We start from the raw sequence: 27223 nt of genomic DNA on the forward strand, positions 1-27223 counted from the left end.
AATGTGACTTTGAGGCTTTCACATCATTGTGGAGGACTTTTCGTCCACTCTTCTTTACAACACTGCTTCAGGACATTGGACTTTGTACACATTCATTTATACACAGCGCTCTTAAGGTCCTACCACAGCATTTCAGTCTGGTTGAGATCTGGACTTAGAAATGAAAAGAAAAAATCAAAGTGCTCTACTTTCATTACTGAATGAAGTAGTCAACAACTTGAAACCCACAAGATGTACTCTGGATATTGTTCCATCTTGTTTACTGAAAGATGTTTTTGATAATGTGAGTATGAGTCCCTCCGGGTACTCCGGCTTCCTCCCACCGTCCAAAGACATGCAGTTAGTGGGGATAGGTTAATTGGTTAATCCAAATTGCCCATAGGTGTGAATGTGGGAGTGAATGTGAGCGCGAATGGTTGTCTGTCCGTGTGTATTAGCCCTGCGACAGACTTTCGACCTGTCCAGGGTGTACTCTGCCTCTCGCCCTATGACAGCTGGGATAGGCTCCAGCACCCCCGTGACCCTGAAAAGGATAAGCGGAAGCAAATGGATGGATGGAGTATGAGTTTGATTTCCATGTTCAATAGCAGTCTTCAGTCAGGCAAAATCTGCATCCAACAGTTTTATCCAACTTCAGACCAATTTCTAAATTGCCTTTTCTTTCTAAAGTCCTGGAGAAAGTTGTCCTTCTTCACCTCCAGACCTTTCAAGATAAAAATGGCATTAGTGAAGTATTTCAGTCTGGTTTTAAAACTCACCACAACACTGAAACTGACATTTCAGTGACCTTTTAACATTTATTGACTTGGGAGATATTGCCATTTTAATACTATTAGACCTCAATGCTGCCCTAGATCATAGGATTCTTTTCTCTCAGTTGTACATTGTGTTGGAATCAAAGGGACTGCATTGGAATGGTTCAAATCTTATCTGTCCCACCGAAGTTTTTCTGTTATATTGGGGGATACATCATCCTCAAAACCCTCACTTTCTTGTGGGGTCCCCCAGGGGTCCATTCTTGGCCCAGTCCTTTTCCCCTATGCTCCCTATGCGCTCAATTTTTTTTTTTAACAATATGGCATCTCATTTCATTGTTATGCAGACGACTCACAGATTTACCTACCACTGAAATGTAAATTTTTAAGTCCTCTGAAGGTTTTACTAGATTGTTTGGAGGATGTTAAGGCATGGATGGCTTTAAACAGAGGTCGTTGAGTTTGGTCCCTGTGACCACTATGACTTTGGGCAGTAATCTAACCTTTGATAGACAGATCAATTCTGTAATCAAAACCAGTTTCTTTCATCTCTGGCTACTTGCAAAAGTGAAGCCATTCCCCTGTTTCAGAGACTTTGAGAGAGCTATTCATGTGTTCATTTAATCTCACCTAGACCACATATCCCCCATACTAGCATTCTTACAGTTGCTGCCAATTATTTTCAAATTAATTTTAAGACTTTATTATTTGTTTATATTCGCATTGCAACCTCGCAATGCGGGTGTGCAGATCCCATGATCTTTTGAACTAGTATACAACTGGTCTGTGGACCAAATGCTCCTAGCTGTACCAAGGTCCAGATTAAAGCACAGAGGAGATCAAGCCTTTGCTGTGACTGCTCCTAAACTGTGGAAGAAACTGCCCCTTCACATCAGGACAAACTTTTATTTGTCTTATTTTTTATTCAAATCTTCTCAGTTCATGCTTCTTTCCTTAAATTTTGCCATGTCTTCACATGCTTTAATCTCCTTTGATTATTTTAAATGTACAGCACTTTGGTCAGCCGTTGTTGTTTTAAATATGCTATATAAAAAAAATCTTTTATAGAGGTGCTCACATCTACTGATGTTCAATAAATCATGTGCATTTGATTTGACTGCAGTTATCCTCTTGGACTGCTTCTGCATTTTGCCTTAATTTTTGTTAAATAAATAATGCCACTGTGTTTCATGTCACGTGTTGTGTCTATCTAATGTTATATTTGCCTAATTTTAAAACCCGGTGAATATTGGGTTTTGAATTGAGTTAATTTGGTGAAAATATGAGCTTAGAACTTATGAAGGGTGCAATTTCTTTTTTACATAAGTGCATTATTTACAACAGACAAAAAAAATACCCCCATTTCCTTTTCTTAACTGCGTCTCAAGTTCTGAATCTCGTGGGACTGGAGGCTATCCCAGCTGGGTGAGAAACAGGGAAAACACACTAACTACACCAGAGGAAAACTTCAGCTGAAACAGCTGATTGATGTGTGTTGACAGTGAAACCAAAAAGTAAACTGACAGACCAGAAAACCAAAAGAATGAGAGATGGTATAAGTATGTAAAAAACAAAACGAACAACCCCCCGCCACCCCCAGCATATAAAAACCAAAACAGTGACATTGCCTTGTAAAGTTAACAACAACAATTTTCCAGATAAATCTTTTCTCCTTGCACAGAGTCATTTGATCTACTGTAAGTAATAAAATATTGATTAGTGCAGTATTATTGTCTCATTTTGCATGCTTTTTTTAAAAATTCTCACAATAAGATGTGACTCAAAAAAATAAAGTTTTACAGCTACACATATTGTGAGATTGTAGTTTACACAACACAATTACTTAAAATAAAGGTCTGTCACTTAGGAAGTGTGTTGATGTCTGTTATTTTAGTGAACAAAGCAAATTATAAATCATTGCCAAAATATTTCATTTTGCGATCCATCCAGTAGATGTGGTTTTGCACGATTTAGGCGTGGGCAGTTTTATATGTAAACCACATGAAAATCTGCACCTTTTTATAGACCACAGAGGACTCGGATGAAAACAACAGTTGCCTGAGAAGCAAACAACTGGCTCATCTAAATGGAAAACAACTAGCTGAAGAAGAACATTGGCAGGGACCTCAACCCAAATGGTTAAAACTGTCGTGTCCTGTAGTCTGTGTCCATCCCGCTTTTCATTGCCTTCTATTTTGGGTAATTTATACTGGAGACACGAAGGTTCACTGTTAATGTATTCTAAGTAAATTAGTGACAAAAAGACTCTTATTATGGACTTGTAGACAGGCAAAAGCACTTTGTTTAACAGACTCCAGACAATTCAGGTTTCTCTGGCTGCAACAACAAAATAATAAACTGCAGAAATACACAAATTTTCCAAATTAGCACGAGTGATTCTGATGAGACTTGGCCTAGATATGTTCAGAAAAAAATCATCTGAAGTAACTGTTGATGCACTATCCATCCACTATATGTCTACATTATTGCTGAGTCAGGAACCATCCATCCAGTCTGGGGGACTCGCAAGGGTGCTACACACTTTCCTAGCTGTCATGGGGTGAGAAGCATGGTACACTACAGAGTATGACAGGTTACCAATATGTTGAGGGCTAACAGAGTGACAACAATTCACTCTCATATTCACATCTATTGCCAAATTAGAAGCACCAATTAACCTAACACATGCCTGTCCACTGTAAAAGGAAGGTGGGGTACCTGGAGAAAACCCAGCACCACAATGAGGCCCCCGCCATCCCATGGATATGAACCCAGAGCCTTCTTGCTGTGAGGCAAAAGTGGCAACCTTAATTTTCGGACACCCCTTTAGCTTCTTAGCTTTTCAACGTGAGGAACAACAGCATTTACAAATGCCTGCTTTAGAAGGTGGGTGTGGTGCCAGATAGCACAGTCACATGATCTTACATTGGTCTTTGCCTTTTCTGGTGCTGTTTTGTTTTCATTCATTAACACCACTTGGTCTGGTTTACGGTCTGTTAGGATGAAAAATCTTCCAACAGAAAAACTTTAATGTTAAAATGAATGAATGAGACTTGATTTGAAACCCCCAAATACAAACAAAACCCCATACTAGCACACTTTTACCCCTACACAAGTTATCAGGGGTCCCCGAGGATGCTGAAAGGTTAAAATAAGTTCTTTCAAACCAGTAACTGTTCACATGACAGAGCAGGCTGTCCTGATTCCAGGCATGGAAGAAAACACTTTGATAAAGATAAAATCTGGAAGGGTACACATTAAATCGCATGTCTGTGGAATAGGTTCATGAATTCATATGGATCCGATTTTAACATTACACTCATAGTTACTTGAATACTAAAAAAACTGTAGATCACAATTCTGGCTATAGGATCGACTACTCACTCTGAACTCTTTAGAAATGTTATGTCTTTCATAAAGTTTTGCCTACTACAGTTTTTAAATAAGAAGCAAATACACCTTTACTTATTATACTACTCACTACCAATGTGAATAGCATAAAGTTATACTTTCTATTCTACTATACTAGAGCTATACTGCTGAGGTGTGAAAACATCTGTGAGTGTACAAACTCCGGCTACTTCATCTGAGGCCGGGGTTCTCAGACTGCTGCCTCACATTAAAAGGCAAACTTCTTCCATCTGCAAGACGTTCCTCTGGCATTTCCTCTGTTACCCTCACGACAGTGATGAAACCAATTGGAGCGCACTTTTCTGTGGTCTAATTATGCCTGTTTCAGTCATTGAGAGACCCCTGGAACCACCTTGCATGTCGGAAACGATGCTACAGGCTAATCTGTGCTTTACATTGTTAAGGTGGTGCTGAACAGACAGAACAACGTGACATCTTCAAAGTGAGACCGAGTTGATCTGCCGCAACTGCTAGTCTGCAAATTACTTTACTTTGGTCTGTGCAGACAAAGGGTACTACATCTGTGTGAAACCTTTCTAAAGCCGAGTGTAGACAAAAGAAGAAACTGCAGTTTAGGGTAAAACCATGCACAAGATTCCTAGCCAATATTTCTATTACTGTTTGTTAATGTTTGTTTTGCCTAAAAAAAGGGGGGTTGTGAAAGTTGGAACAAAAAAATAATAATGGCTGTTATATCATTTGTGGTCTAACCTCTTAAATGGGGACTTTTGCTGCTGCTGCCCTGCACTGATCATCCACAGGTGAAGTGAAAATTTCCTGTAAAACGTCTTCCTCCCATAGCCTGATTTCTAAACCATCCGCCAATGCTGCCAACAAGGCGTGTGAGCAGGAGGTCAGTGAATTAGTATCAAATGACTCAATCATCTGTTGGGAATGTGGAACAAAATTAGTCTGCTCGCTTTTTCCTGTCAGTGTGTCATATCTGCTCAATTTACATCAAACGAACTGACTGAGGATGCATATTTTAAGAATAAATAGATCTTATAGCGGAACATGATTTGAGATCTATGTTATTCATGTGAGGGCCCTGGTGCAGTGAAAGGTAATGTGAGATTTGGCTTCTGTTCAAAGTTATATTTGAATAAAGATTTTTTTGTCCACTTTCTTTTTAAACCAAAAAGTTGAATTTCTAATTGATAAAACATGCTGGTGCTTTAGTAGTGGGCATATATTTGTAATGTCCAAAATTTACCACACCCGTGACAAAAATCTTGCAAAAAGCACACATAAATGTCCAGAATTAAACTCAAAATCCACTGGGTAAGCAGTGTTCACTCTTCGTGCCTGATTGCTGGTGTTCGTGTAATGTCACTGAGGGACTTCACGTTTCTACACAAGCAAAACACAGCCTGATTACATGACACTCAAATATATACAGTGTGATATACCTAGGTTAGTGCTGTGAAAAATTAATTAAACAAATCTTGTGATGTCTGTCAACTCTTATACGTGTATGTACTACAGGTGCACAGCACACACCCTTTACCACTGTGTGTGTCTCGTCTGCGGTTTACTGAACATCTAACGGCTAGCTGCTCGCTCTGGAGAAAGAAATGGTGTTTGACTGCTTTTCAAAAGAGGCTTTTATATGAGCTTCGTGTCTGGTGTGTTCAAATTTGAAAAAGAACAGGAGGCTGACCAGTTGACAGGCAATTAGTGCTGACTTGGCACTGGTTAACCTTAAAGCTGTTTTTTGAGTCATTGAGGGAAAAAAGTCTATAATCATCATTCAGGATGTTGTAATTGAAAATGATGCATACACCTCGTCTGCTTTCTATTTTTGAGGCCTTAGAGCAATAGATTCCCAGCATACTGTACAAGTGACGGCCATAGTTAAAAAAATGGCACACATCAAAAACTTTCTGTTCAGGTTTGCCCGGTGTCTGTTCAGCAGCTGTTACCCTGCACAGCTTTAATAATATGATATGAACTGTGGATGGAGTGAAAGTTCACAAATGAAATAGACATGGAGGTAGAGGATTTGTAGGTTTCCACTACCATAGGCCAGTCTAATCTGAAATGTATCAGAAGCTAGAGCTATTCTGCTTTATGAATACGAATAAATGGGTGGGCTACTGGTGTAAACGGTACTACTTTAACCTCTTCACATCCAGCAGGTCACAGGATCTAGGATTAGGAGGAGGATTGGAGTTAGGGTGGGGCTTTGTTTTAGCTCCACACCCTAAACGAGTTGTTGTGACCTGAATGGAGATTAATCTTTGCCAAAAATGTGAAAGTAAAATGTGGAAAAGTCATGTTTCAAACATGATGGGACTCACAATCACCTGGGTGTTAAACTTTGAACCACTGTAACTCCTTCAACATCCTTAGGTTAAGAGTGCAGGTCACAAAAATGAGGCAAGTCATGGTTATGCAGGCCGTTTTACCAAGGGCAGTGCATTAAGGCACTAAAGCTAAAAAACACCTTGTGAGTAATGATGCACATGACATTTGACGAAATGCCCTGATGCAACACCTCAGAATGAGATCACACTGGACAGCCCAGTCTCATTAATCACATAACCCAGTGAGCCACGCACCAAAGGGCACATGCCAAATGACATGTGGCCTAACTGAAACATGCCAGCAGATTCAACAAAACCACCTTACTCTTCACCCCAGGACTGAAAATGGCCAGTGGTGCAAAAATAATGAGCCGAAACTAAATAAGCAAAGCTGCATGACTGGATGCAGAGCTTCATTTCCTAAATAATCAACAATGAACAGTGAGCACTGAAAAAAACAAAAGAAACTTCATACTTTTAAAACAACACATGAACTGTCTCTATGGATCAACAGAAGCATTTGTCACTGAGAGGCAATGAACACTGCAATACAGTGGTCTCAGAATACCAAGAAGAAAGTCAAAAGAATAAGTGTTTCACATATAATAATCATGTAATCCTTATTCAGCATACGCATGTGGGATAGATTAAGGTAGCAGAATAAAGTCCCATAATTTACCAAGTCAAATTATAAAGGTGAATACATACAAGAGCAAGAGGAGATCTAATAGTAGAAGAGATTTCATTTTAAAGAAGTTTAATTCAATTTGTTTAATCATTTGTGTAACTTAATGTGGGTCTGTTTTATTGTTGAGTTTTAAAGATAAACCTATTAGTGGGAAAAAGTCCAACCATCTTGAAATTGGTAGATAATGTTAAACAGTTTATGATTTACTGCTGCCAAATAATTCAGTTGGATAAACACCAGCCAGACATCTACACCAATGACAAATTACAGAGAAATAAGTGAACTTACCCAAGCCTGTCCTCTTCCTTCTTCCTCAGATCAAAATCTCTCTGGACAACTTCCCACACATGCTGAGCCTCCTCATCTGTGAGCTTGGAAAGATCAAGCTTCTTGCCTGCAGTGCTGCCAGGCATGATTGTGAACCTGATGCCTGCAAACTAGCAATCTCCCTGGGTTTTGGGCTGTAACAAACAGAAGTAGTTTAAGTCATTAGTCAGCATTAATAGCACCCCGTGGCATATAACAATATAGGAACATTTCTGCATGCATTGTAACGTTTAAGATAAACTCTGAATGATGAGGTTTATATCATGACATGTGAGTGATCAAATTCTATCACATTCTTTGGGGATGATCACGTCATGTTTATTAGTGCAAGCTAAGCGTTTAAAACAGATTTTTTAAACAAAGTTTGCATGTAAATGTCCCTGCAAGTCCAACGTACGTGTGAGTGGAGAGTGGAAGTGGAATTTAATAAACAGCTTTCTGAACTGACTCACTGAACTCAGTTTGCAAAATCTAACCAAACAGCATGTCATGGATATGCATTACATATCCTGTCTCACTACTGTATGAGAAAAAAGATTGTTTTAATATTAAAGGTCAGGTTCAGATTTATTAAGTCATCCCTGCATGTGCTGAAAATGTTCTCTTCCTATAGTGGCTACAAAAAGACATATGGGACTGAATCTTGAGAGTTGCACCAGTTCCAGATGCCAGCTTTGGCTTTAAAAAGCATTGTTGCATATGATGAGGTTCAGGCTGTATTTATGCCTTGTGTCACCAGTCTACACTGAACACTTTAGGCCCCTTAATACCAATCACTTGAGGTTTGAATGCCAGAGCCTGTCAGATAATTGCTGCTAACCATGTGCATCTCTTTGTGGTAACAGTTCACTGTCTTCCGATGGCTTCTACCAGCATGAGAATGTGTCATCTCAAACTAATTTCATGAACATGACCTTAATCTTAGTAGACTGTGCCTCCCCAGTGATTAGAGCTAAATCCAGTAGAATCAGGAATATGCTGGAACAAATCTGGACAAATGACAAATGAAGTTCATGCAATCAACAAGAACTTCAGATTTCTTTTTGTTGAATCCATGACACTTAGAGCTGAGGCTATTTGAGAGTAAAGAAAGGCCCAACCTAGCATTTGCAAGGTGTTCGCATGGAGTGAATACTTGACCAACTATTACAGTTTTTAAGATCCACCAGGTCAACGTCAACCCAGCTAGTGTGTGTGTCCTGTTTGTTTTAGCCACAATGCTAAATGGGCAGATTTACAGAAAGAAATGAATTCTCATACGTTTTGGAATTGGAGTGTTTCCTGTTTAAAGAGCTGTTTTTTTCTACTTGGGTAGTTTATACAAGTGACGTTCTATACAAACTGAGTACATGTTAACTAAAACCTAAGCCTATAATCCTCAGTGGGTTGCAAAGACCCAGTAGACCACAGATGTTAAAGTTTGGTTTGCAAACTCCACTGGAAATGTAAGCAAATAAACCTTAATGTGGGCTACTAGAAGCTAAAAGCAAAAACACTTTTTGTCGCAGGGGGCATATATTCTGTAAAGTTGGGCATTTTAATGATTTTTACGGCAGTCTGTGGTGACTGACTTGCTTTTGGAGTTAGCCTCAAATGTCCAGTAGAAGAACTGCAGTCTTTGTCACTTTCAAACCTCCAGGGCTTGTTGCTTGGCTTTAACCGATACTGATACTAATACTGCACTCCACCCTATAGTGATTACTTTTGGCAAATGTCAAAATGCTCTAAGGTTTCAAGGCCTCAAAATGGGACTTTACTGTACAGTATAGTACATTTACTTCCTGTCTTCATAGAAAAGCTTTATTGTGTTTGTGAGTCACTCAAGCTGTCACTCAAGAGCTGAAAACAATGTCCTATGGGGAAATCTACTGTCAAGTTCATTTTTCACTGTTTTGCCCAAACATATGAGACCACTATATTAAGAGCTTAAACCTTCTCAACCACATGGATCTGTCCTGTGATCCAGAAAGGTTTGGCACAGCTCAACAATTACATCACTGCAGGATTTTAATCAAGTTTCTGTTATAATGGAGCCTCGACAAAATATTTCACATGGTTCGGTTTCAGAATGCATTACTTTCAGAGGATGAGGTAAGGCCACTCAAGCTGACAGAATGATACACATAAATAAGTGAAGGAATGTTCCGGATGGTCACATAATTGTCTTGTTTTCCAGAGGCCATGCAAGAACAACTCTTCCATCACGTGACTGGCCAACCAAATCTAATTTCTCCTTGTGCAAGTGGGCAGTAATGTTAAAAACAAGCGCACCAGTTGAGAGAAAAACAAGTTTCATTGGAATGGTAGAATATGAACACATCATTTCTCACAGTTTTCCCACAGTTAAACTCTTACATGTTAACAGGCGAGCTGTCTATGCTACCTCTACGTGTATTTGTTAAGTGGGTGTGAGCTACTGATTTCACTGTGCTCTATTAAGTAAACATTGTAAAGAAGTGAATAAGAAGATTAAAAATTCCCAAAAGCAATCAGTATGGCACTTTACTTTTAATAATCCTATTTTCTGAGGTCTGTAAACTGAACATATTCTGAAATGAAATTCAGGGAATTTATTGTTCCTGCAATGTATTCAACAGGTGCAGGGGATTTGCAGCAATCCTTATGTTTGCAAAGGGAAGGTTTTACAGCAGGTTTGGAGACATTAATCCTGGGATAGTTTTGCTCTAAGAAACTGTAGCGATAGCAAACAAGTTCTTTATTTCTCATAAAGTCAGTTTACACTCTTTGCAACCTATGCTACCTCTGAGGAGATTAAAGGAAATTGACCTTAAAAAACATAAAAGATGTGTCTTTCATTAAAAGTTAAAACTTTTCAAGACATACATTTGCCCCAATGACACAAGTTAAAACCCTGACAATTAAAGTAACACGATTCTTACAAATCAGGAGATATGAACACATTAACAAGACACTGACTTACCTTTGTGGTGGTTTAGTTGCCTGCAGGCAGTGTTTCCTCTAAAGGCAGACAAAGCTGACTGCAGGGCAAAAACTAAGTAGCAGACAGCAATGCTAATCACATGTCTTGTTAACCAAGAGGAAGAAAAGCCGGGGAGACAGCCTCCTCTCCGCCTTCTTTGACTTTACTTCAAAAGGTCTGGCTTTAAGCTTGCCCTCCCCCCAGGCCTCATCCATAGCATTATTCAAATATACTGGACCTGCTATTTTGTCAGGAAAGTAGCTCAATAATGGTAATCATATATTAAAGCCAGTCACATGCAGTGGATCCTGAGTTAGATGAGAAAGTGTGATACATGACTACAGAGCTATTAACCTTACTTAATTAATACCTGATATCCTCCATTATAGTTTTGAAAAGAAAAACACTTGATCTTCTAACATGGGAAAAAAAGCAACCCCCCCCAAAAAAAGCATCACTGCTGTTAATAATTGATGCATTGCCGTGTTTAAAGAGTACTTAGAAACACAACATAGTTGTAGGCCTGTTATTAACACAGCAGGTGGATCAGTTTTCTTTGTCAGAAAGCTATCAGGTTCAAGTACAAAGCCAAACATTTTATGCTTTGAGCTACAACTTGGAAGTGCTTATTTTGTGTTGAAATCATTACAGTCACACGATTTTGGAGAAACTTCTCATAGATGATGATGAGAATGTACAAAGACAAGATGATTATGTAAAGCATCCAACTGAATGTGAAAATCAACAGGGACTGAACTGAGAGGACCTCTCTTTGGTAATACATTTATGTCATTCTCCTCTTATAAACATAGGATTTTCTCTCCCATTCCTTCCCTCAGCTCATGTGTGTATTACCAAAAGGGCTGATTTGAGCCATATGACAGGTTCAGCAATCCAATTTTCTTGTTTGTGCAACCACTAGTCCCTATAAGTTCCCTGTGCAATAAATAAACATGAACACAGTATTTTTTTGCACTTCACATTTTTGTGACTTTATTACATTCCAGTGGGTGGATCCATATATACATACAGTAGTTTCTTTCAAGACATGGAAAGGCTGAGCTAGCCCAATATGCACATTACATACTAGAATAACGTTTGGCTCATAAAAAACTGTCTGTTCAAAGATGAGCCAAATTTGGAACAATTTGAATATACACCAGCAAATATTGAACTGAAGAGGACTTTAATTGCCCATGATGGGCTCACTGTTACAGGCTTAGTGGCCGGTCTTTTGATCTGGACAAATGTGTATTCCCTACACAGTTGGCAAGTGGTTTCTGCCAGTCATATATATAGGCATAGGAATATGGTGCAGCACAGAAAACCTTGTGACTGTTTTGGTCACTATCATTTTGATGCGGTTACATGTAGTTTGCGACTTGTCTGCCAACACTTGATAAGTGTGGGAATGAAACTGAAAAATGTGACACAAATGGAGACATTTGCCTTAAAAGTGAAAGCTTCACCTTTTCAAGTGTTTTAGTTGCAGGGGCAAAGGCCAGCCCTATAGAAAAGGTTGTTGGGACACAATTAAGAGATGATCAATATTCCTCACAAATTTCATTCTTATTTCAGAAAGTTAAGAAATCCAGTGAAATTGCTCTACTAAAAGTCTCAAATTACATTTTGATGGTTACAGATAAGCAGATAAGGTAAGGGATCAGTCCTTGTTTTGCTTGACCTCAGCTCAGCCTTTGATATCATTGACCATCAGATCCCGATCCATAAGTTCAACTGAATGATAGGAATTTCCAGCCCTCTTTTGGATTGGTTCATTTCAAACTATCTGGTTTTTGTGGGAAGCTTTTGGTGAGTGTTGCTTGTCTAACATATGGCATTCCTCGAGGATCTGAAAGTCCTTTGTTATTTATATTGTATATTCTCCCATTAGGTCATAGTATAGTAGTATAGTCAATTCTTAATATTTGTTTGCAGATGACATTCAACTATATCTCTCTTTTAAACCTCACAAATTGACAAGTTATCCATTTTAAATGATGGCAAATAACTTTTTGTCACTTAACAGAGTGACAAATTATCACTCCTGAAACATTATTGGCAAAATCAAATAGTGATTGGGGTCCTTTTCATCCTGTCTGAAAGATAACATGTGGAACCTTGGGTTAATTTTTTATCAGCCTTTGACATTTGATGCTTATATTAAGCCTCTAAAATGCTGTTGTTTTTGGTTTTGTTGTTGTTGTTTTTCATTAAAGAAATACTGTTGAGCTAAGAACAGTCTCAAAAAATGAACTGGAGATACCTGTATACTCTTTCATCTCCTCTTGCTTGGATTTTTGGATTATGCACTTTTTGTCTGAATAAAGCATCTATTAATCATCTCCAGTCTGTTTAAAATGCTGCTGTAAGGCTTTTAACTCACTCTCATAAGTCTTCGTGTATCACCTTGCTTTTAAAGCTTTTGCACTGGCTTCCTGTCAGGTTTAAATTTCAGTTTTTCCTCTATCGACTTATGAGGTTAGGCCCCCGCCTATAATATGGAACTGCTCCGAGTCTGTTTCGCCACACCCTTGACTCTGTGACATGTTTTAAAAGCAGCTGAAATCCCAACTGTTCATATAGGCATTAGGGTGGTGTTTGTGTTTTGTGTTGTGTTGCTTGATTTATGTGTATTCACTTTGCCTTTGGTACCGGCTAGTTGTATCATTTTACCTCAGTAAAGCACTTTGTGACTGTTGCTTGTGTTAAAAAGTCCTACAAAAAGAAAGTTTATTTATTAACTTATAGTGAGTTGTTATACTAATACTTTGTTACATATGGTGACAAATGAATGCAGAAATGTCTAGCAACAATGCTGTAAGTTTAAAATGAATCATCCTCTAACTTTTCGTACAATTGAATAAACACAACCTACGCTGTGTTTATAAATTCCTCTCATCTTCTGTATTTAAATGGACACGATGGCGATCTTTCAAAATCTGCTCAGATGGATGCAATTAAGGTCACATATTTAAAACAAACTAAGCAGCCTTAATAAACACCAGTAAATACCATTAATTTTTCACTTGATGTTTGAACTATCTCAGCTGTATTTACCTTTTGAAATTTAATTGTCTTATCTGACAAATGCTACCATTTGTTGCAAGATAAATAAAATTCAAGAAGTTGGTTTTAATGAGTTTAATTCTACCAATTTTGTAATCAGTTAGCAATAATTCGCAAGTATGTGTGTCTATGTTGCATAGAAGGTATATGATGGATGTAGTTTGAAGTCAATGCAAAAGTGCCTTAAACATGCATTGTTTATAATCACCAGCAGGGGGAGACACATGGAGAGCAGAAAATAGGGACGTAGCTTCAGGGTCTAAAAAGTGAATTCAAGCTGGAAGCACACTGAACTTGCATTCTTTTCAAAGGGACAACTTCTCTGACCATCTGCCATGATCTAATTTTGTGTCACACTATAAAAACAAACAAACAAACAAAAGAGCAACAACAAAAATCAGATCTGTAAATTTTATTTATTCTACATGGAACTCTGAGATAATGCTCTATAGTCTCATCATATGTGTTGTGTGGCAGGCAGGATTAGACCTAAATGCAGGAGATGGGACTTAAACTATAAACACAACTTTATTTTCTGGAGAAACTTGTCATAAGAAATTAACTTTATAAAATAAACCAAAAACCTCAAACATGAACTAGAAACTAAACTGGACTTGCTAGAATTTCACCAGGAACACACAGCACAGAGCGGGTATACATGGAGGTTAACGACACAACACAGAGCAAGGAAAACACAGGGCTTTAATACAAGAGGCAGTAACGAGGGAATGGGAAACAGGAGGGAACACAGCTGTGCCCAATCAAACATAATGAGACCAAGGGGACGCAAAACTGAAAACATAGACACAGGACACAGACTGTAGAACAGGAAAAATGAGACAATTCACAAAGACGCAAACTAGACAGTAAGATATAGAAACATGACAGACCTGGAAAAAAAGGAAACATGAAGCACAGAGACAAAAAATAACCAGATGTGAAACACGGAGAAGGTACAGAAAACTGAAACTGGAAGCAGGAAATTTTTTTTAACATGAACAAAAAACCATCAAGAGAACTCAAAACCAGGAATAATAATAATCAAGGGTTATAAATTAAACACAAACACAAAGCACTCGGTCGCAGACTCAGTGCCGTGACACACAGCTGTTTTTCCTAATGACTTTATGAGCTTAATAGCTTATTAGGTTAAAATTAAACTGAGTATGTTATGATGTGCCTTTTAAAAATTAAGGCCTTTACCGGAGTAAAAAAAATAATAATAAAAAATTGTTTTATCGACAAATTCCTACAACAGTCAATTAAACAGGTTATGCTTTGCTGGCAACTTATGTCTTAACTTCAATGGGACTTGTGTTCATGTCATGCTGGATATGTCTATCTTTTTATACAGTCTATTTTGACATCACCACAATAGACAGTTTAATCAGTAAATCATATGTTAAAGTACTGTCTTTATTTAAGCCATGTTAGCTAACAACATTGATTAGATCAAGGTATGGAAATGGCAGCTCTTAACAACCTACTAGTGTGTGGCCTTTATTTAATTTAGTTTTAAGACATCTTTTGTTGAGTGAGTCCCAAAAAAATAATAATATTCACGTATCCTACAAATGCATCAGCATTAAAAAACAAACAAACAAAAATAAACAACTTGTAATCATATGGACTGCCCTCTTCTGGTCATTAGAAAGAATGCATATTTAAGGCAATTGAACATCAGCTTCACTTTTTAAATGTAGAAGAAGTCTTTCTATATACAGTTTGTGATAAATACCTCTTACTGCATTTATTCCACTTTAACTTTTAAGTTTTAACTGAAGCCACAGAGATCATGACCCCATTTAACCTTTTTAAAAATCTGGATTGAAAAACTGAAAAAAACTATTTGAAAGAGTGAAAGAATTTCTCCTTATGCCTCTTCTCACTATTGTTTGAATTTAGGCCCATTTTGATTAAGAATTTACTTTGACATGGACCTGTTGATTATCTCTTCCTGGTTTTTCAGGAGTTCTGGGCCTTGTTTCCTGTACACACTGGAAAGCATGTAGGGAAAGGTCCTGTTTTCAATGCTGTGATAAGCCTGTAACAGCAGGAAACGTACTCAGATGCCCTGGAATTTAAGGGAGTCATGCCTTCACTGAAAGTTTTTCTCTATATTAAATTGAAAGTTGATGAAGTATCAGCTGAGTCTCTGTGTCCAAGTGTGTGTGTGTGTGTGCATGTGTCCATGGACCTCATCATGTGTTGCTGGGTCTTTTTTACATGCTGCACTACTTTGTCTTGTGTTTTTCTGAACAGATACAAACTTCAAGTCATCTTGTCTTTTAGTTAGCTTAAATAAATGGTCGTGACAGTGCTAAGTTCTTTATAGAATATAATCCAAAGCATGCAGCATCACATTAATGACTAACTTGAACTAACTGGATCATCTCTGAGTTGAAGTTTTAACCTGTTTTTGCAGTTTTCTTTCTGCTTTGTTATGATATTTGTCTCTGTCCACTGGGGATATGAATTCTTGAGAACAATTTCATCTTCCTTGTGTTAATGTATTCACAATTAGGCTAACCGTATCTGTAGATAGATAGATAGATGGACAGACAGATTGAAGCCAGAGGGGACGTTTTTGTGCTACAGCAGCATGAAAAAAGAGTTTGAGTAAAAATAGTACAGCCAAAAACAAACAAAAAATACATAACACAGTTAAAATACAAGTGTCACCTGTGCCTGGTAAGGAATTTATATATTTACAAATGTGATTAAAGAAACAAGTAAAAATAATTTTAGTTAAAAACAGTAAAAGTAAGCTTGACATTGTGTAAGAGAGAAGTGCAAATTGCATTAAAAACAATATGTACACTATAAATGTAAGAAAACTAGTTGCATGAAGTTAAAACACAAAAATATCTTTGTAATCTTATGCCTCACCTGTCACATCCTGTGACAGGTGAACAAACCTGATACTGGTAGGAATGATTTCCTGAATCAGCCTGAGGGAGAAGGAGCTCTGCTGCCTCAGAAGTGTTGGAGTGGAGCAGGTGTGATGGGTTTTCCATGATGGAGAGTAGTTTGTTCACTGACCTCCTGACCCTCACTGACTCAAACGCCTTCATATTCTGACCAGTGATGAGTCCAGCCTTGTGGATCAGTTTGTTGATCCTGCTGGCATTTCTGGCACTAATGCTGCCCCCAGACAACAGCAAAATAGATGCCACTTGCTACCACAGACTGCTGGATGATTTCCATTATAGTTTCAGTTGTTTCTCATATATTTTAGTTTAGTTAGTTTTTCTCTTGTATATATTTGTGATTTTTTATGTCAGTTTGGCACTTTGATTCATAAATTTGGCAGTTTATGTTCTAACATACACTAACAACTTTAATATATATATATAAAAAACTTAATTAAACTAATTTATGCACTTCTCTTTGTTGTTTATTTCTTAGAATTTGAATATGGAAATTTGTACTGACAACATGTCCGTCATCAGATTCAGCCAGCAGACAGGGAGTGAGCACAATCCTTGTTTGCATCAGAAAGGTTTGTGGTTCTGTTTCCAGAATTTAGCATTAGATGGTAAAATAGGAGCCCACTTGTATTATGAGTGTTAATATTGTGGTCACTGTCTTTTCACTTAGTGAATTTTTATTGAATCATTCTTAAGTAAAGTAAGACCAAGATTAGAATAAAGATATTGTAATGTTAAAAGGTTCTTTATGCACTTTCTAATGGGAAACACAGCGCAGCAGTAGTTTTATGGGAATCCCCTGTTTTAAGACTGCAGAGGCTTTAGCTGGAAAAGTTTCCTTTCACACATCCAGCTGGGCACTGCTGGCTGTCCTTGCATTTTTTTCTTATGTGAAATCTGTTTGGACCAACTGACAAAGGCTCATTCTAAAGACAGTTTTAGTGCTGCAGTCACATATTCCACACAACAGAGAGTGAAAAAAATCTCCCTTTCCATTTCCTTTTTTGCATGAATGTTTTTGTACTTTTGTGTCACATATTTGGAGTGTAAAAAAATTCCAGAGGTATTTTACTTAACCTCTGACTGTCCTCTTTAGAAAAACTACAGGGTATGTTATTTAAGCAAATTCCCAAAAAGGAATCAACGCAGAAGCGATGCGACTTGTGAATTTTGTTTGTCTAAAAGAAAAACAGAAGATTTGAACATGTGACTTGGTTTGATTACTGTTTCCAGCCAATGACCACTGTTGGTTTCCTTAAATCCTGGCCGCAGTTGTTCCAAAAAGCCCTAAACCGAACCAAAATGATGGTGTGTCAGATTCGTAAACAGTTTTATTTTTTGTTGACCTGTCAGTAAAAAAAATGATGTCATCGGTTTGTTCCCGGCATCTGGACAGCATTTGCAAAAGGTGTTTTTGTCATTTGGTCTGCAGCACCCACACTCTGGTGCTAAAATGTTCAATTTAAAGATACTTTGTCTTGTTAAGTATGCTGTCAAGTGTGCTGCTCAGCCTCTCTTTCTACACTGCTTAGGGAAAATGAATCATACCTTTTTAATGCACTCTGGGACTCATAAGCCTCTGAGCGTTCTTATGCTTGTTATCGTGCAATAGTTGGAAGAAGCTCTCAGTATGATCGATCATGTAATACACTCCACAAAGTAAGTCTGAAGTTTTGGGAAATGCCCCAGCTTTCTTCTCTTTGCTTTCATATGACTGAACATTATCTTATTGGTAAGTATAAAGCTATTGTCCCTTTTCAAATTGTTTTAATTACACCAGAGAAAGTCCTTTATCTTTATGAAGACCTGGCAGTTGACACCAACAGCTCTTAACGTTAGATGTAGCACAATCACAAATTACATCAAAACCTTTAAAAGTTTCCTTTTACTTCAGCAGCATGATGATGCATGAACGGCCCTGATTCAAGGTCTGGCTATTGTCAGTAAGACTAGAAAAGTGTTGTTTGAAACCCTACTCTGATAGATTTCAGAATTCTGGGACCTCTTACTGCTCATTTGTTACTGTTCAGTAGATCTCCAATCAAACTTCAAGTCTTTACGTGCCACAAATCTCTTGCCTAGAGATTCTAGAGGTTTGGAGACAGATTACTGCGCAATACAAGTTTAAAGCTGAAAGTGGTGTGGTGCAAGATGCATGAACATCCAGTTCACACAGTGACGTTGGAAAATCTTTATGTTCTGTATCCGGGTATCCTTTGGGTCCACTGTTCCCACCAATGCTTCCTCCAAAAACACTGGGTTACTGAGAGCAACAGATGTGTGCAGCATCATGTTCTTGCCAAGTTATCTGGTAAGAGGATCAAGGCCAGAAAAATCTTCAGCAGTGATCAGTCTGTGGGTGCACTTAAAATTGTAAAGCTGGCAAGAAACCACTGAAGGGTTGAAGGGACTGAAAGAAAAAATATGGCCTCATCCCTTGGAGAGGATTAGCAGGCTGGCAACAACTTTCTGTAGTGACTGCAGATGGAGACATTTTTCTTGATGAGCCATGAATAAATGGAGTTACACTAATGAGGCAATTGCTGCATGAATCAGCTTCTCCATGTCTGCAAATACAAAGAGCCGATATGACTTGAAAGATACAATTGTTATACAAGCACAGTGGGCCTCAGACCAGCATAATTAGGATTTTTGGATTATCACAGCTCTGACAAACACTTTCATTTTTTATAGTATACAATGTTCAGCTGGTGAGAAGAGTTTTCATTAGCTTTCAGCTTGACTGCATCATCTGTCTGAGGAAATTGGCTAATTCTAATATTGCTCACAGCAAGCTGAAGAGCCACTTAGAAATGAAATGTTCCTTCTCAAAAGACACTTAACTTCAAAACGGTGATGACGGTGACTGAACCAGACAAACAACTTGGTGCACTGTGTGAAAGTGTACAATAAGCTGATAGCGGGTTATTGCATTGCAAAAAAGTAAGATTTAAAACATATACCACATTCAAAACAGCCTTCATCTGCCAGTACATTTAGAAGAAGACAGTGAAGAAGACATGATTGTTAAAGCTGAGAATATCCTGGACAGATTGCCAGTCACAGGAAGATAAGACAAAGTGGGTACACCTGGATGAACTCTATCAAGATACTGGGAGAACATTCACAATTTCTCTACACAGATAGTCACCATCCATCCAGGATATTTAAATCATGATGGCAGGATTGCAATGAACCAAACTATCTTGTATTAACATCCATCTTACCTCACATACCAACTTTGGTTAACTATGACCCACCTTCCCTGTTAAATTTTCATGTACAATGAAAGATTGTTGGTGGGTGGACTTATTATTTTAATTTTTTCTAATTTCTTAACTGATAAATAAAGTGTCTGTTATGACCACATTTAAATCAATGAACAGTGATTTAAATGTAGGCTAAATTTTAGTGAGGAAAATTATCGAGAGCAGAATAATTTATAGAAAGTCCCTTACATTTGTCAACTGTGACAACTGTGTCAACATTAAACGACAGTCCAAAAAGTTATGGTGATCAGTTAGAAACACGAAGAAAAACATAAGGAACAATGGAAATGCTGTAAGTCATGAGATAAAGACAATCTAGTTACTTGCAGGAGAAAGAGAGGGGGATTATAGACACCAAGTAGAAGCAGAAGTGACAAATTCAACACAGTTGAAAATATTGAGGGTTGGGCAGACAGTTAAGCAGTAGGCAGGACTGACAGAGGCAGGAAGTAAAGCTGACAGCAGGATAAAGAGACCAGGAATTGTCACGGCTCAGTCGCCAGCAGTGAGGAACAGACTCAAAAGCAGATTCACCATGAAGGCTCAGAGCTAAGAATCCAGAAAACTTTATTTACAAAGAGGTGGAAAACAAAATGACCAAGTACTAACGCTATGAACCAGGTTAGAACAAAAACAGGTACTGTGATTAGCAAGCTAGAATACAAGAGACATGAGCTATGAAACACTAGTGCAGGAAGGCTGGGAACATGAACTTAACAACTGGCTGGGCTTGGCAGGGAAACTGTGGCTTGAGAGTTGATGGACTAGGAACAGAAGGAAAAGGGAATCAGGGTGGTCTTGAGAAGTAGTGAGCAAAGTCCAGATGAAAATGTCAAAAGTCTTTTGAAACAACTGTATGATGTATCTTGTTCTTGTACTGTCTCTGTGCCTTTCAAAAACATAAATGAAAAAAAAAAGAAGAAAATGTTAAAAGTCTTACTTATATGCATTGGAGGAGCTGGACGGGGAAAGGCGAGTGGTTGTGGTCTGGGTGAGTCCAGTGAGGATTGATCCTGAGGTTCCAAGCAGTGAAGCTCATGACCATGGGTCACTGATTAACTGTTAAAATGCTCATCAGCTCAGGCTAAAGGCAAGTGTTTATTATGTGATCTAGATATGATGGATATAATGAATTTTATAGTTGGCTTTAAACACTTTGAAACTTTAATTAATTCTCTCATCAGCAACCTGGAAACACTCCATTGTTGTTGATGTTCTAGCTTCTTCTTTTGGCTCCCTATACACTGTTAAATGTAATTAGTTTCCAGAAATGTAAACATTTTTTTTTAAACTCGTTGCCTTAAAAAGAAAAATTAAGTACTGTTTACTTAAGATGATTAAGTTAGGGCAACCCACATGTTGTGAGGGGTTGCCACAGCAGATGCCTGCACCTTACCCTATGCCCTACAGCCCCATCTGTCACATCAACTCTCACTACATCAATAAATCTCCTCAGCTCTTCCTCTTTTGCCCCTGCCTGGCAGCTCCATCTTCAACATCCATGGTCCAGTATCTCCACTGCAGTCTGCATCTGTCTGCACATGTATGTACCGTCTCAGCCTTGCCTCTCTGACTGTGTCTCCAAACTGTGCCTCTGAAGTGCTCATTTCTATTCTCATCCATTCTGGTCACTCCCAATGCAATTCTTAACATCTTTAGCTCAGCTACATGTCTTTTCGTCCATCTAAAACCATTCACAAATCACTCCTGAAACTCGTCTCCACCCACTCCACCCTGCCTGCACTGTCTTCCATACCTCTCTTGTGCACAGTCCTTTGCTTTGGACTTTAAACTCATCCACAGTCACCACCTCTGCTCCTTGCATCTTTACCTTTCCACCTGTGTCTCTCTCATTCACACATGTGTATTCTGTCCTGCTTCTTTCGTTCTAATGTTCTCTAATGTCTAATTATTTCTGGATCTGGATTCAGATGGATGTGAGATGGTGATTTACCACAATTAGCCAAAGTCATTTATGAGAGGCAGAGGGTCCAAAGATCTATCACTGAACTCTGTGCCATCCTGAAGTAGCTAGCAGTGTTTGCTTTCCTCCCATGTCGAAGTGTTTGCCACGCCTGTGCCACGTTATGTAACAGCTGCTCCCCTACATGAACCTCTAAGGCGGAACATTCAGACTTAAATATTATTCCACTTGCTATTTCACTCGCTTGGCTTCTTGCCCTCTACTTCACTATGCTGTTTACTACATAGTTTCCGCTTTTCATGATTACATGGTGTATATTGTTTGATATACTCTATGCCATGATGATGAGTTGGAGACTCTTTTAAAAATGAGTCATTCTTGACTGTAACGATTATCCAGCTGCAGACAGCTGGTTTACAATCCCTGTTGCAGCAACTTTAGATTGATTTAAAGCAAGAGTGTGAAAACGGCATGTTTGTCACATCAACAAAACTAAACAGGGGGTTGTGTAGCTATGAATTTTAAATGTGTCAACAGTCATGTCCTGTTATCTAATCACCCCATCCCCATGGTGCGAAACACTGTCAGCACCGCATGTTACATTAAGACAGACGAGGGAACGCAACTGTAAGCCTGATGAGTAACAATTATTTCCAGATGTCAAACAAGGCAACTCATTTTTCCAAATCATGGAAATTACAACTTTTCAAGGTAAGTACCACTCATGGACGACGGGGGGAAAACACGACAGTGAAATGAGTCAGTTCGTAAACATCAGCAGCTCTGAAGGGCCTTTTCAGGACAGCTTAGGACTGTGACAGAGTCCCACCACGTTTCCATCTTCAATGAGTCCGAAAATGTATTTCCAATCATGAATATGTATGTGATTTATTGTGGAGTTGTCATAGCTACTGGACTCTGCATTAATAGATTCCAGCTGTCAATTAAAGACATGCGTTGAGAGTTCAATGGTAGGCATTGTTCAGTCGGATCTGTGAGTCAGAGAAGCACTGGAGGAAGGGGGACTCTGTGGCCATACTTGGCAGGGCAAGAGGGACATGTGAGACACCAGAACCACGTTACAGCAACAGTTAAGTGTTGGAAAGGCATTCAGCCTCTGCCTCTTCTGTGGGGACAAGCAGGAGCCAAGTAACTGCTTTTCTGCAGAGTAGACATTTGCTTAAAAGCTGGTTTAAATAACTGAATGTTAATGTTACCCCCCAAACCCTAATGGAAAACATTTGATAGCATTAACTCATCAGAACATAACCAGTCTCCTCTGTAACTTTGATTTGAGTATATCTGGTCCAATTTTTGAGTTTACCTCCCAGTGAGATTGAGTGGGTGGTGTGGCGAGGAGGTGGTGTGGTGAGGAGGTGTGGTCAGCTGTGCCATCAGTTGTCATGTAAGAAGAGGTGTAACGGCGGTCTGAGGTTGGACATGGGAAAACTAAGAGAAGAATATTCCAGAATGACTTTCCAAACCAAAATGGGTGGAAATATGTGCGCATCACGTGACTGCCCGTGCTACTGAGGCCTTGTTGAAAAAGAACAGTGGACCCATGTTAGCAAAGAGACACTTGGAAGGGAATGACTTGTTCCTTTGAAAGCTTCCAAATAAAATCCCTGACAAGAGGCACTTAAAAATCTTTTATGTTGTATAATGGCTTTACTTTCATTGTTCAAATCTTTTCTATTTTGCATACGTTGTTTACTACTAAAGTGAAGATTCAAAATGTATGAATGTATTACATCATATGGAGTTAATAAATCAGATTACATGCCATATTCATTGGATTTTGCCATAAAACTATTCATGCAAGATTGCCTTCTTGCTGTGTTGAAGTGCCGACACCACCACAGCACATATGCACAACGTGTTTTTATACTGTACACATGCAGATTATTACAATGTCAAAAGCAGCCAGAACTCCTTCTGATACATGATCCCATGTTTGTGTTGCTCTAGAATAGAAGGAATCTTGGAATTCAACAACATGGATACCACAGAGACGCACTAGCATGTAATCCTCCAACAAAGTAAAGGTGCAGCACCTCTGGGAGATGATGCTGTGTAGACTGAATTTCAAAGATTGAGATTGCGATAGAAAGGGAACAACCACAGCAGAGTACAAGAGAAGTGTGAACTGTGGACAACGTCTGCTGTGAAGTTCTTTGTTAGCTCTATTCAAGGCACAAACAGTAATAGAAATAGAATTCTGGTTGTTCCACAGATTCTTGACATTGCTCTTGCAGAAAGCTACAACAGCCTCATACATGTCTGCAAACACTGAACGCTATACGTTGTTGAAGCCTCAAGGTACTTCAGTGGTTTGCGTGAAGATGCTTTGATACCACAACCTTTGACTTTCTGTTGGTCCGATGCGTTTATTTCAATCCATTTGAGTACTCATTAAAGAAAACGGACATATTTTTAACTGCCTGTGTGGTACTGTGCAGCAGCAGCAGCCATCAAGGTTACTGAGAAAGGAAGCCAGCGTGTGGACATACTAAACTGAAAACACTGGTTTAGGTCTATAGCTTGTTTCTCACTTCATAGCAACTGCACGAACTGGGTGAATATTTTTAAATTAAAGTTTGTTGCTTTGATTGATAGTTGTGCACACCCAAAGAGCTGTGGCTTGTAGCTATCTGCTAGGCCTCACTTCTGAAATTTAGGTCACTGAACAGGGCCTTTTGATTATGTGCATTTTTTAGCTTTTTTTAATAGAATTATCTGATGGCATTATATGGCTTATGGTGTAGTAGAAAGTTTGTGCTCAACCTTTGGTGAGTGACATTGTAGTACTTAGTACATAAGTCTGTTACTTAGCACTAATTAGCTGTTTTTGATGCTCAAGCAGTTAGCTTGTAACTTACCTCTCCACCGTCTTATGGTCACTTGTGGCTCCAAAACATGATAAAACATGCTGAGGCTTCAAAATGCAGCGTCCAGAGACTAGTGCATGACATCCTGTCAGGTAATGTAAATATTAAAAAGTTCAGCAGATTTCTTGCTTTGCCACAGTACATTCTCATAGAGCTGCTAGCACAACTGAGGGCTCCAGTCCTCTTTTGCACTAAAGAAAACTGAACTCTGTTAATGGGGGCTTTCACCAAGATCCCAGTGATGATATTTCAGCTTGGGATGATGACATAACAATGTTTGGTTTGGCCTCCACGCGACCAGAAGTGGAAGACGGCGATTTGATGTTATCATTCAAAACCTGACCAGAGTGTTTATAAGGTTACTATCAGAACTTAGATTCCCTCCCCTAATACATCTTCCACTTATTAAAGAAAAGTTATGCAAAATGCTTAACTTTAAGCATTAAGTAATGCTTTGAGGTGTCTGTACAAACACACCAGAGAAGTTATCACAATTGTGTGAAATAAAGGGGAATTAAAAAGCAAAGGAAAGGAAAAAAGGAAAAATGCAAAACTGTAAGAAGATGAAACCAGATAAAGATTCAGGCCACAACAGTATGATGTCCACCACTCATCTGGACTCCTTGGTGCAATTCCAGGTTATCAGTGGTTAATTCCAATAAGAGCAAGGGAAATCAAAGGAAATGGGATCACTGAAGAATGGTACGCAGCTGAGCTCCTCATGTGTGCAACACATTTCTATTTTATAACTCCTTGCTGGCCTAAATTGTTTTTTTCCTCTCGGCCAGCTCCTTTCCCTCCCTGCTTCCTATTTAGTTTTGATTTGTTAGAATTCCTCTATTTCCCAGTGACCCTGTAGATGGTGTTAAAAATTACAGCACAAATCATTTGCATCTTACAGGCTATGTTTATGTGACAGAAATGCTTTTATTTATCATATAAAGAAGGCTGTACTGTAGGTGAATATTTTAGCTCTAAGTAGAATGACTTAATAAAAAGGACATTCACCATGCTTTTCCAGTTATGGTTGCCATTGTTTATCTCATAAACAAAACAACATGTCCAAATAAAAGACATAATAATGCCAAAGCAGAGGTAAGTGGGAACCTCCTACTGTGTGGAAACAGCAAAATAAAAGACTGTTCATTCCTGCCTCCTACCTTTGTAATGATTGCATATTGCAGTGTTTATCTATAACTTTGTCAGATGTTAAAGCTTTGAAGCTTGTGATGATGAAGCTGAATAAAACATAAGGCCACAAGATTCTCTGCCTCTCCCTGACCATCCCTGCAGATGTGAGGCCCAGCAGATAACTGAGATGAAGCACAGCTTTTTAAGGATCTGAGACCAAACAGATGCATGATGTGATAAGTAATTCCACAACAGCGTTAAGACAGAATACGGGGTGGGTTTATTCCCAAAGAGGAAACGGCTTGTATAAATAGTATAAATAGTTTTTGACCTTGTTTCTCTGCTTTTCCCTTAGTTCATATCCAGAGGCGGTAGAAATACAGTCTTAAGTAGTACTTAGGTAGAAGTACAGATACTTAAAAATAAAAGTTGAAGAACTTATTCAACTTCTCTATGCAAGTAAAAGTGAAAAAGTAACGGCTGAAATGTACTCAAAGTAAGAAGTAAATCTTTTGAGGATGTTTCTACCAGCTATTTTTGTGCAACACTGACCAACACTAGCAGAGAAGACCAAGCATGGGGGAAAAAAAAATCACAACTCACAATAATTTCTATTGAGAGGTCAGTAGATTCAATTCAATTCAATTATTTATACAGTGCCAAATCACAACAGTCGCCTCAGGGTGCTTTATATTGTAAGGTGGACCCTAAATTAATACATAGATATTCTTAGTGTATCGGCTGTGACCAGCTGACCTCTGCTGCTGCTCTGAAGTTTACTGCTTTTTGTGGATTTACACACCTAAATGCAAGATGTAAGCAAAGTTTTCATTAGTTGTCTTGATTGATTTCTATGCTCTACACTGACAATGTACTGTTTATGCTGTCTTTAAATAGACAGTATAAAGTTGGTGTGAAGGTTGACCATGAACACCACAGCTGCTGTGCGACAGTTCAACACAATGCTCTTTACTTTAAATACATCATAGTAATACAGCAAACGAATCTGTTTATCCTTCATTTTAATGCACCCTTTAAATAGCACAAAGTTCAGTTTGTTTTGCTGAAGTTTCACAATATGAAAAACACAACTTCACATCATATACAGATTTAAGAATGACTTACATGTAAACTTTAAAATCTCAGTTTATCAAATCCCGCTGAGCAGTCCTTACATTTAAATCCAACCTAAAGTTTGGCTGACATTGGGTCGTGCAACATGACAATGATCCCAAACACGGCAGCAAATCTACAACAAGGTAGCTGAGAAAGAAAAGACTTACGGTGTTGCAATGAATCAGTGAAAGTCCACACCTCAAACTAATTGAGTTGCTGTGGTGGGACCTAAATGAAGTGAAGTGAAGCCACGTTGTAAAATAAGTCGACCAAAATCCCCCACAGTGATGTGAGAGACCGATAAAGTTATGCAGAAATCCATTACTGCGGGTTGCTGCTCACAGTAATCTATCTATCACTAAAGATGATTCTAAAAGCTGCAGAATCAGAAGGTGTAATTAGTTTTTCACAGGTCTGCATAGAATCATGTGAAAACCTTTAGTTCCACATGACTGTTTATATATATAT

At 38.5% G+C, this 27223-nt stretch overlaps 1 protein-coding gene across 3 annotated transcripts in view; it reads right to left on the bottom strand.

Annotated features, from left to right (window-relative positions):
* mlphb (melanophilin b) overlaps positions 1 to 10543 on the bottom strand; it is a 41727-nt gene extending 31184 nt beyond the window's left edge. For all 3 annotated transcript variants that reach the window (XM_005939800.2, XM_005939799.2, XM_005939798.2), the window contains exons 1-2: positions 10429 to 10543; positions 7449 to 7621 (exon numbers count right to left, since the gene is read on the bottom strand). In XM_005939800.2, the coding sequence (XP_005939862.1) occupies positions 7449 to 7573 (125 nt within the window). In that variant the 5' untranslated portion in view covers positions 7574 to 7621; positions 10429 to 10543. The remainder of the gene's footprint in view (positions 1 to 7448; positions 7622 to 10428) is intronic.
* Between the last annotated feature and the right edge of the window lie 16680 nt (positions 10544 to 27223).

Source organism: Haplochromis burtoni, unplaced genomic scaffold (assembly GCF_018398535.1).
Source record: "Haplochromis burtoni strain Fernald_Lab_line unplaced genomic scaffold, NCSU_Asbu1 Contig_20, whole genome shotgun sequence".
Taxonomy (NCBI): domain Eukaryota; kingdom Metazoa; phylum Chordata; class Actinopteri; order Cichliformes; family Cichlidae; genus Haplochromis; species Haplochromis burtoni.